Here is a 12016-nt window from a genome sequence, read left to right on the forward strand (position 1 = left end):
AAGTGAGAAGTTTTGAATATTTGTGATACTCTAGTCAATTATTTCAGCACTTAACTGCACCATATCTGACAGGAGGAAAAAGGCATGAACACCTACACAATTCTAAATTGCACTCAACAGGCTTTGATTAAGCTGCCCAGAAAGATAATCTTATTTGCTGGAAAACAAGGAAGGACCATTTGGAAAAAAACTCAACGTCTGTTGAATTAAATCCATGAGCTGATTTAACACTATCTTGAGCTGACTTCAATGCTGCTGACTAAATTAGTTTGGTTAATTAATTGAACACGATTAGTTTATAGCATTCAGAGAATCATTTGAAGTAACATCTCTGATTGTTTAGAATACAGGAAATAATTGTCTATGGGAGCTATAACATCTGATGAGAGCTTGAAATGCAAAACTGCTGAAGATTGTACAAGATACCTCTGCAGTTGTCAAGGAACATGAAGAGGCAGTTAAAGGCAACAAACCTATACCTAGTTAGCATTTGGCAAAAAGATATCTTTTAAATATATCCCTCAATTTCTTTCCCCAGCAGAGCATCTCTTGAGATTTCAGCAGCCTCTCATTGTTAAAAACCAGGGGACACAAAATGAGGGTGTCAAAAAACATTAGTTTAAAGTGAGAGGGAGGAGTTTTAAAGGGGATTTCAGAGGATCTCTTTTTATGCACAGTATGGTTGATATCTGTAACTCACTGCCAAAGGAGGTGGAGGAGTCAGATACAGTCACTATGTTTGAGAGGCATTTAGACAAGCATTTGAATAGGCATAGAAGAATATGGACCTAATGCAGGCAAATGGAATTAGAGTAGATGAGCAAAAATAAATCAGCATGAAGTGCTAGGCCAAAGGATCCATTTCTGTGCTGTACAACTCCATGATTCTATGAGGATGATGGTCAGAAGAACCAAAAATGACACAAAGCTTTTTTCACCTCAGTGCGTGGTTAGGGTCTGAATTGCACTGCCAAGGCCAGTGCTGGATGAAGATTCAATTGTACAAAAAAGGAGCTGGTTAAGTAGCTGAAAGAGAATCGATAAGGCTGTAGGGAAGAGGGCAGGAGGTGAGCTAGCTCGATTTCTCTTAAAGAGAATAGGTACCTACTCAGAAGGCCAAATGGCCTCCTTCTGTGACTCAAAAAAGTGCCCATCTTAACTTTTCAGAACCCTCTGCTTATATCAGCTTTTCCAAACTCCCTTTATGTAATCTTTAAATATTTGGGAATGTCAAGGCAAAAGAAAATAAACATCACTTCCTCAATCTTTTCCACCAAGCTTAAATTCTTAACACTGGCGTTGCACTACTTTCATTGATCAGCTTTATATAGTCTCATGGATAATAATATCCATCCTTTGATCATCAACTCAGTTCTTGGTACAAGCACAATATTTACATAATGTCCATCATAAAAACACTTTATAAAATTTTCCTTTTCAGCTAGCACTTAAATCCTTCACCATTACCCCACCACCTGACATCCACCGGAGCTCCAAGCCACTTTCCTTCAGGACAAGAGCTCCTGAGGATGTGGCAAGATACTACACAAATTCAACTTCCCTCCTCTTTGAATTTCCAAAACACATTTTCAGCCTGGTGTTTACTCTGATCATCTTGTGCAATGGCTTAAATGAAATATCACTGCCCTGCAGCAACTTTCATACTTTACTATAAATCTACACCCTCTCTTCTCAGGACCACACAGCGACACCGTCTGGAGCTATGCTCCTGATAGGGTCACCCATGGCAGTAAGGTCGATGGTGAGGTCCCTGGCAAAGAACAATCCAACCAAGACCTCAGTGGTGGAACAGGCAGACGAAGTTATTTCGAACTCAATGGCTGTGAAGGCAAATGAAGGCTGCAACAAATCCATCAGCTCCAATCGTCGTGGTTTCCATGCCATTGGAATCAGTTGGTTGATGTGAAGTATCGTGCACTTTTTGTAGTGCAACATCAAGTACACATTAAACAAATATGCACAGGTGCCTTTGCTCTGTGGGCTACTTCTCGATTGGACTCATAAGCCACTTGAGAGCCCGTAAATAGATCAACGGAAGACCATCACCTTGACCGAGGGATAGCCACGACGACGACACCCTCTCTCACAAACCCTTGCCTTAACCAACCCAAGGTCATCTCCTTTACCTTCACTACCAAATTAGTACCTAACAAATCTCTACCTGGTTCCAAAGCATGGATCTTACTTTCCAATCTGCTGGGATCTGAGAATTTAGTTAAACTGTCACTCACTTCTCTTGCCACTCCTTCAGTTCTCAAAAGAAGGGCCATGAATATTAAGAGGTTTGGCACAAGGAGCATTATTGGCCCCAATTGCAGACGCAGAGTCTTCACTGCAGGAAATCTATTCCTTGGAACTGAAGCCAAAAGCCATTTCACAATTATACTTGATACCATTACATCTCATAGCATCCTAACAGTGTTTGTTCAAACAAACATGACTGCCTTTATTAAAAACAAGCTTTTGCTACAAGGTAGTGCAGATTGCTGTTGGTTTGCGTGCTACGATAAACCATAGGTTGCAAGAAGTTAAGGAACAGCTTGATGAAACAGGAAACTCGAGTGCAGAGACCAAATGGGCCAAATGACTTGTATCTCACTGCTCATCTTGCGTAACAATCCTTGGACTGATTTTCAGACAGACAATGAAACATTCATGTTGTGCCAGTGCTGGATAAGGATATGCTTTGCTTTCCCCTCACTGTATGGACTCTTGATCAGGAGTCCTGTTCCTGCAGTGTTACTCACTCAGCCCTCCACTGCCTCATGCTAGATAGGAAGCAGTCATGGACCATTTGACTACAGCAGTCACCACAACTAGATTCAGATTTCTTTACACATTGATCTTCAGACCAGCATCACAAAATGTAGGAGAGACCACCCAGTCCTTTGGAGGTTAGCCTTAGAAAAAGTCTTGCACTTTCAGACCATCAAGGAATCAAAGAGGTCTTTTTAAATCTCTCATACTCAATCTGAAAGACTACTCCAAGGAAAGAGAGAAGGAGGAAGGAACAGATAGATAGAGACAAGAGACTGAAGATGCTCAAATCCAGAGCAACAAACAAATCTGCTGGAGGAACTCGGTGGGCAGCATCTATGGGAGAAAGAAATTGTCAATGTCCAGTGCATCAAGACATTAGGATATTAGATGGATATATACACAACATAACTTGAAGACATCCTAAACTACTTTAGGTCTTGCATTGAGGCAGTTACTCAAGTCACTGTTATAACATAATGGGGAGGTAAATTGTACACAGCTAGCTCCCACTGAAAAATGTGATAATGACCAGAAAGTTATTTTTTGTAAATGATGATGATTAAGCAGCAAATGTCCAGAACACTGGGAAAAGTTCCTCTTGAGAGAGCTACGGGGTTTCTTACATCATACGAGAGAGCCAATATCTCATTCAAAAGTATTGATCGTTCATTGAATGAGGAATTCATACTCAAACAGGAATCCTAATTTTGTCATGTCTGGGAACTAAGACCAGTTATATCCAATGAAACTAAATCAACACAGACCAGCAACTGTGATATTCTGGTCTGTAACAGGAAGAAAAGGGAAGTTTCTCAAAAGGGCACCTTCACCTCCCTGAGAGTTTGTTATTAGTCTTTGTTCCTGAATAGTCAAGACAAACTGCTCCATTCAACTTCCATAGCCACCTTAATGGGTACTGGAAACATTAGAGTCAAATCAAGTGGAACATCTGCTACAGGGCACAATGTTCATATGTGTGTGTACTAAAGCCAACCAGATTGGTGGAGCAAGGGGGTAATTACAACACCAACCGCTTCACTGACACGTGTCACAGATGCCTTGTGAAATGGTATCTCAGGCCCTTCCACCAGGATAGCAAAGTACCTGCAGGCACTGGCATCCACCAGAGTGGGATTTGCTTCTGAACTTCACTATTCAGCTCAGCCACAGGATTCAAGCAAAGCAAAGTTTATTTTAAAAAGTGAATGTGAATTCATTCAAATGGCCACTTGGCCTGGCAAAGCCAATTCCATGTTTCACATTTCTGGCATCTTGTCAATGGTGCCTTGTGCAATAGATGTACTTTGCCTAGTTAGTTGTAGGTCCAGAGGGATTCACTGGTACCCCATCAGTCCAATTGTATCCAGGTGACATGCCACCCAACTGGTGATTTTTGTCTCCTGTACACACGTAAATGGAACATGCCTAAACTCTGAATATAACAAATCTTCTCATCTATCCATCAAGTTAGCTTCTATCCTTTATCTTTCTCCCTTAGGTCTGTATTCGACACCCCCCCCCCCCCCGGCCAAATTATCAAGGTGAGATTGCTATAGATGAGCTGAATGGCATGTCTTCTGTCTACAATGAAAAAAGTTACAAACATGCCTGTAGAGAAAACCTAAAACAGGGAACCCACAGTTAGACCATGATCTGAAGATCTAAACTTGCCTGATGATACCAATTCACAGAATGGGCTATCAGCACCTGCACTGACTGGACAAGAAGTATTCAGAAAAGAGAACAGTGTCAATTCTTGCTTTGGTAAACTGTGGAGACGACTTTTGGAATGACTTGGCCACATGAAAATACCTGGCATTTATGGGAATAAACATGCATGTTACAGCCCATCAAATAACATCAACCATGGGAAGCCCCAATCTTGTGGATGTGGGATGAGATGGCTCTATGATACTGCCTTGAACTATAAAGAAGTGGGTTGCCTCCAGCACGACTACCTTGCAAGAGGGAACCTTCAGTCATCACATTGTAACAGCTTAGAATATATTCACTATCCTAAAACATGTTCTCTTTAAGGTTTTCCTGAAAGCCAACCAGCAGTCATTTTCCCCAAAACTGTCTAACCCTTGATTCTTTTGTAAAGCATTTTGGCATATTCTAGGGGCCAAAACCCCTGTAAATACAATTTGGTTATAAAGCCTCCTACTGCATCTTCTCAGGAGAGAAGAGAGAAAAAGAACAAAGTAATTTTCTTCTTTTAAATTTAAAGGTTAAATGTGAAGGTATCCATTTTCCCCCCCAAATACACTCAATTCTACTTCCCAAAGAAACCGAACTAATTTTAATGTCCACTTAATCGTTCATCACACTCTTACTGCAACCAGACAAGGTTTATGTGAATCATATGGCATTTTGGTTTACAAGCTTGCTGACATCTGTTACCATACACACACAAAATCTTAACCACAGAAACGTGGACAAACAACAACTCAGGTTGGCACAAGGTTCCAAAAGGCTGCTGGCCTCAGACCTTCAGGTTAGGAGGCAATCCACATTCAGTTGCTGTTATGTGAACACCTGCAGAAAAACGAGTGTCAACACAAGCCAGTCCTGAGAGCAATGTTTCCACCTGCCCCCACCCAACACCCTCTTCAATTTTTCCTTGCTGCGTTGCTACATCTCACCTCTAAGTTCCTACAGGAGCGGGGCTAATCTTCAGAACTAATGGAAACCAGCAGCATCTACACTTCAGAAACAAGATCACCACAATTTCAGTAGCTGTGTTGAAGTAGGCAAATGATGCATGTATTTGCACAAGCAGAGAAGCCAAGCTCCAAGCCAGCATCATCATTCACTGGGCCATACGAGAGGATAGGCTTAACACTCATGGGCAAGACAACAATCCTCTACCAACTTGCCCCTACTGCTCTCCAACAATAGAAGTTCATGGTGAGCCTCTGGAAAATGTGGTTCACTTTTCGTATCTTGGGAGCCACCTCTCAGTAAAGACATACACTGACAGCCCAACCTAATCATGATTTAAGAATTGTGTGTGAAATTCCCAAACACCAATGTGTGTACTTGAATAGTGATAAAGAGAACAAGAGGTCGTTAGAACCCATTTCAGAGGCAGGTCCTTCAATCTGAGGTTTCTACCAGACCATCTCAGCACAACTCCTGTTCTGAGAAATGAGGAAAATATTTACAACCCTTCAGACTTCATCAATTTTGTGCATTGCTATTCAGTGAGATGAGTCTTCAAATTAAACAATGAAGTAATACAAAATGAAGACAGAATACAATTCAACAGATGTTGCCAGAGAGAAAAGAATTCTTCTCTTCATGTGTGCTGGAGTGACAAGTTCTGGTCTACAACATACATTGAAGTAGTGCTATGCGAGGCCGGCCTATAACAGTTTTGTGCAAGTTTCCCAACTTCTAATATTTAACCAAGCATGAGGTACAAGTGTCAGGTGCAGTAGCACAAGTCATAACTACATGTCCGTACACAAATGCCTGTACTCTGATCTCCCACCACTGCAGAAGTGTGACAGATGGCAGATTGGAGGAGAGAAAAGTCATTGGGGAAGACCAGAGGACTGGATTGGGAGAGAATGCAAGGGGAGGAGTAGATGATTGATGGAAGGGTGGGCAGGTGAGAGGATCACAGCAAATGACGGTGAGGGGGATGGGTAGTCTTAATAGCACTTTAATGCCCAATAATATTTTATGCAGTGAATCAACACGAACATTGCATGCTGTGTGACAACTCTATGCTGCATGTGGACAATGTACAGAGGACCCAGACTGAGAATCCAGATGTGCTAAAAAGTGCCCAATTGTATTTATTATTCAAACCTTAGAAATTATAATACCTAGAAGTATATAACATGGAATATCAAACACTTAGATTTCAAAAAGGTCCACAACTTCTGCCACCAGGAAGCATCATGTCAAAAAACTTTGACCCCAATAATTTTGCTCTTCGGTCAACTGCGACTATTCCTGCAGAGCTTCCACCAGGTAGTGATAGTCCATCCACTGCTTACTGTGAAAGCCTGCTGAGATGCAGGGGCACTTGGTACATGCCAAGAGGAAACTGACTGGTCTACAAGACTGTTTACAGTACTATTTCTTATTGTAATTAAACAGGCAAGGTTTGGGGGGGGGGGGGGGGCGGGGTGGTGGTGAAGTTGCAGTATTCAAAGATGTGCATCAGGCTCCAACATATTGAACTAATCTGGAGTGCAGATGATTAATCCAGTTTCATAACCATTATACTACCATTTATTGCCCAATTCCCAGCATCCTTAACCTTGATGAACATGAAGTCAGAAAGTTATTAAAACATATGCCTACTTCTGCTTTTGATGAACCCCAAGCATCCCTTCAGCTCGTTCAGTGAAATGGACTTGTTGCCATTGAGGTCGCAGTATTCAATGAACTTTCTGGTGCACTTTCTTGGCTTTGCATTCTTCCTCAGGTAAACCTTAAAGGGCCTCAGCTCTTTCTCAGAGATCTCATTGTTGAAATCCTTGTCCAGCCTGCCAAAGTACCAGCGAATGGCACGGTCTTCCAGCAGAAAGCCAACTGATCCTTCAGAAACCCTGCAAAGAAATAGAACACACATCTACTATGCCAAATGTGGACCAGAAAGTCTCAGGTTCCATTCCTGTGGTGGGAATAACTTGTGGCATCTAGATTGGCCTCAGTATGCCATAATAACCAATTAAAACCCCAGAACTCCCTACCCAACTCAGTCTACAGCAGTTCAAGATGGAAGCTCATCACCACTTTCCTGAGGGCAGGAGCTGAACAGCAACTGCTAGATGTGCCAGCAATGTGCATACCCACAGGATTAACAAATTATCACCAATTAGACTTGAATATGGCTCCCATACAGGGGTCAACATTGCAATATGTCTTTCTAGTTTTATTTCTTCATCCAGGTTTCAACCATCTGAAAAAAAATTCCTAGAAATTGTGAAAAAGGAGTACATTCACCACTGACACAACTATGTAGACAAGGCTTTTGTAAGAACGTTGGGATGAAATATTAAAAAGCATGCCCAAATATTAATAATCCACCACACCACAAAACAAAAGCAGCTGCATCAACTGTATACTCACCAGACCATGATACCCATTTTTGTCATTGATAATGACATTTAAAAAATTACAGCATTCCAGCCTCACTGGAACCAGCTTACAATTTCTTGGAATCCATGGGTATTAGAATAAAATTAGTGTCTGTATCACAAACACTATGATTCAGTTGATTTGATGAAGTGCATTACCCAGATACATTCAGTTTCCTACTATTTGAACCAGTGTTAGAGATTAAGGATGTGCAAGTGTCCTATAACACCTATAGATAAATGTAGTGGATGTATATAGGAAATCTAACATGGTGGACTTCCACTGAAGTTACAATAGCAGAGCAAAAGCAACTCTGCTGAAATCACTAAACAGAAACAAAGAATGACCAAGGAGAGAAGGAGAAATATCTGAGGGATACCATAGATTGTCTGGAATATCTAAAGTCAAAGTTCAACATGCAATTTTGGCTGCAGGTCAACTTTCAGAGCATGTTAGAGACACTACTGGCAACCAGCCCTCAACCTAGGAAATTATGCCCATGTGTCAACATTAAGCACTACTGGATCAAAGACTTGCAGAGCAAAGTCCTGCACTGTCCCAACAAGGCACCTCAATGCATTGCCTTTGCAACAAAAGTGTAACCCATTAATTTAATTTCTCCAGCCAATCTCATGCCATGCATGCACAAGATTGTCAATTTGTGATAAATTAGGTGGCATGTGTATAGTTCACCCCACCAACAGGAACAGGTGGAGACCGCCTTACCCTGCTTGTTTGTTGAAAGAAAGGAATGCAAGATTCAGTTGCAGGTGCTTGTTTAATGGATCATGAGAAACGGGCTTATCATCCATTCCCATTACTTTATTTATGGCAGAAAACAAGTGTGCAAACTGACGTGCTGTGTACAAAAAAAAGGACTCCATAAATGGGACAGGCTTGTAGCTTTTAAGTGCACGTGAACTATACCTTCTCCATGTTAGATGGGAGCCAGCCTGGGCCATATCCATAATGAGAGACTTCAGCAATCCTGTTACAAACTCGGTCTTCTTCCCACCAGGGCAACCTGAGACAAACATTAGCAGGTCATAGTGATGAGCTTCAAGATTCTCCCTGATATTCCCCCCTCTAAAGGCTGTCTTTGCCTTTAGACAAAGGCAGCAGAATTTGAAAAGAATAGATCTAACAAACAGCAAGTGAGATGAATGCCAGTTATATCACCTTTTGGTGCTGGTTGAAAATGAATATTGGTCAACGTACCAGGAAATCTCAATGTTCTCCTTCAGAGACTGACATTGTGTCTATTACATCAACAGTAAATTGTGGCCTCAGTTAATATCTTATCTGAAGGACAGCAGATGGTGATGCAACTACCCCCATCCTAAAGTAGCAAACTGGATTAGAAACTCAAATCCTGGTTGGGGATTAAACTTGCTTCAGAGTCATCAAGCTGCAGGATTGTATATACCAAGCCAAACTGACTGGTTAAAGGGATATTTCAACAAGTCTAGTTGTAGTACGAATGGCTCCACAGGTCTGGGCTGCCCTATGCCTGATATTTCACCGTTTTTCAGACATTGTAAAAATGATATCAAACTGGCCTTTGATGACCCTTTATTCTTCATTCTCAATCCAAACCCAAACTTTTTACAAAGGAAAAATAAAAAAGGCACAGAAACACCCTAACCAGCCCACCCAATATTTACAGCTTCCCTCAGTCTTTCCTCACCCAAATTAACAACCTTCTGTGCCCTTCTTCATATCCTTGTCCAGCCTCCCTTTAAATGCCTCCATACTACTCCCCTCAACCTCTCCGAGGCAATGATTTCCACATTCTCATCACTTAGGGTAGACGTTTCTTCCAAATCCCCAACTGGACTTCTGGGTGACCATCTCATATTGATGGGCTCTGGTTATGCACTTCCCCCACAAATGGGAACATTCTCTCTGCATTCACTATTAAACCCCTTCATGATTATACAGACCCATTAGGTCACCCCTCACCTTTTGTTTCTAAAGAGAAAAGACACCCAGTCTTTTCATCCTTTTCTGATGGACAAACACTTGTATTTCTGGTACTATCTTTGTACATCTCTGCACTTGTTTCCAGATCCTCTCATTAAAAAGGCAAGAAAACCATTACTCACCTTGGAGTTTTCTATCCCTGAAGAGGGGCCCATCTCAGAGATTTTGACCTTGCACCACTCCCACAGTCAGGTGTTTGATTACTGCAGAGATAAATAGTAAAACTGAAGCCCTTTGGTCTGAAAATGGACATCAGATATCACGTTGTCCCCTGACTTTATTGGGATCCTCAGAGGCATTCCAATGAAATCCCATATTTTTGAGTTGTGAGCAGACCACTTGTCTTTCTGTTTCTGAACCTAAGAACCTCCCATTGGTGTAATGATTGGCCAGTGGAGTATTTTGTCAGCTATTGCAATATGGCAGAGAGTCATGCAGTATGGAAATAGACCATTTGGCCCACCAAATCCATGCTGACCTTTCAGCACCTATTTATCCAAGTCCTATGCTAATCCCATTTTATTCTCCCCACATTCCCATCAGTTTGCCCCAAATTCTAGTACTCATCTCTACACAAATGGTAGAATTTGCATTGGCCAATCAACCTATGTCTTTGGATGTGGGAGGAAACCGGAGCACCTGGGAGGAAACCCATGTAGTCACAGTGGGATCATGCAAACTCCACACAGACAACGCCCGAGATCATGATTGAACCTGGGCCTTGGTGCTGCAAGGCTGTGGATCTGCTACCCATGCCAAATTGCCATCTTTTGGTGCATTGCTATCCTGCTCTATCACTAATTCTTGTGACTTGCTAGTCCCACACTTGCAACTTAACACATTAGCAACTAGTGACCACATCCCCAAAGTAATTTAGACTTTACAACCCCATCTGTCCCTTTACAAGGGATGTTCCAGCAGGCAGAATCACTGTCTGATGGCGTTTACTCTCAAATGTAGTGTCAACTATTTGTATATAGGCAATGCTTTTAACGTAGTAAAGCGGTCCAAGTCACTTCACAAAAAAAATGGACGTCATGCCATTTTTAAGAGAGGGTAACCAAAAGCTTCCTCAAAAGACGTAGGTATTTAGAAAAGTTGTAAAGAAAGAAAGTCCAGATTACTCACTAGCTATCATATTGAGGCCCATGAGGGAGGGAAGAAAACCTCTGCATAAATTAAAGATTGGCTTTCCACATAATTTGCAGAGAATTCACTCCACCAGGACAATTCGTGTATATAAATATTTAAGAGCATTTTATTCCTTCCACTCTCGTTTGTCTCTCCCCCCCCCCCAACACTTTTCACTCACACTGCATTTATTTTTGGCACTGATGAACGAGTAAACACACGATCTCCTGACACCAAAGGTTTATCCATGACCAGCCCTGAAGGGGAGCAGGGTAGGTTCTCACCAGCTGTACCCACCAGTACATTGAATCCAACCCAAGAGTCAAAGCAACTTCTGTTCATTGTCAGTCTCAACACATTCAAGGTCTTCCTCGTTGTGTGCAGTGCTCACCGTGCAGTTGTGCCTTGGATTGGGAGGCCTGAATTGACCTGAACACACCAGCAGTATCCAGTGGCTTGGTGACACTGCACCTGTTTGTATAATCCACCAGTGCTGCACTGCGGAACAAAGGCTCCCTCGTACTGATGCTGTTTTGCTTCTTCGATGGCAGCTTGTCGCTCCTGTTCACATGACACTGGCTGGTCTAACAAGGGACAAAGTACACAAGGGACAGTCCAACATTTAAAAGTAAATGCTCCTTTCCCCAGCTCCCTCTATCCTCATGCTGTTTGCAGGGTCTTGACCCAAAACATCAACATTTCCTTTCCCCACCCACAGCTGCTGCTTGACCCACTGAGTCCTCCAGCAGATTGTTTGTTATTCCTGATTACAGCATCTGCAGGCTCGTGTCTCCTCCTTTAGAGGTTTGCTCTTCTCTGTCAGCAAGCCAACTCACTAAGATGCTTTCAGTTAGGATGAAACTATATTTGGGTAGATATGTTTTTGAGTGTCAGTTTGACACATCATAAAGAGATCAAATAATGACAGACAGGGAAATGGAGCCTGCTGCACTGATCACTTGGGAAATAATAACCAACATTAATTATTAGCCCCTCAAATGGTAAAATCATTCATTTCCAG

The 12016-nt window shown here is 42.0% G+C and overlaps 1 protein-coding gene across 1 annotated transcript in view; it reads right to left on the reverse strand.

The window, feature by feature from the left end:
• Window positions 1–5266: 5266 nt before the first annotated feature.
• LOC127586236 (SPARC-related modular calcium-binding protein 1-like) overlaps window positions 5267–12016 on the reverse strand; it is a 52948-nt gene continuing 46198 nt past the window's right edge. Inside the window, 6 exon segments of the mRNA XM_052044038.1 lie at window positions 5267–5319; window positions 7102–7349; window positions 8809–8905; window positions 9987–10021; window positions 10023–10067; window positions 11387–11579. Of these exon segments, the coding sequence (XP_051899998.1) occupies window positions 5267–5319; window positions 7102–7349; window positions 8809–8905; window positions 9987–10021; window positions 10023–10067; window positions 11387–11579 (671 nt within the window).

The sequence above is a fragment of the Pristis pectinata genome, chromosome 35 (assembly GCF_009764475.1).
Source record: "Pristis pectinata isolate sPriPec2 chromosome 35, sPriPec2.1.pri, whole genome shotgun sequence".
NCBI classification, from domain to species: Eukaryota; Metazoa; Chordata; class Chondrichthyes; order Rhinopristiformes; family Pristidae; genus Pristis; species Pristis pectinata.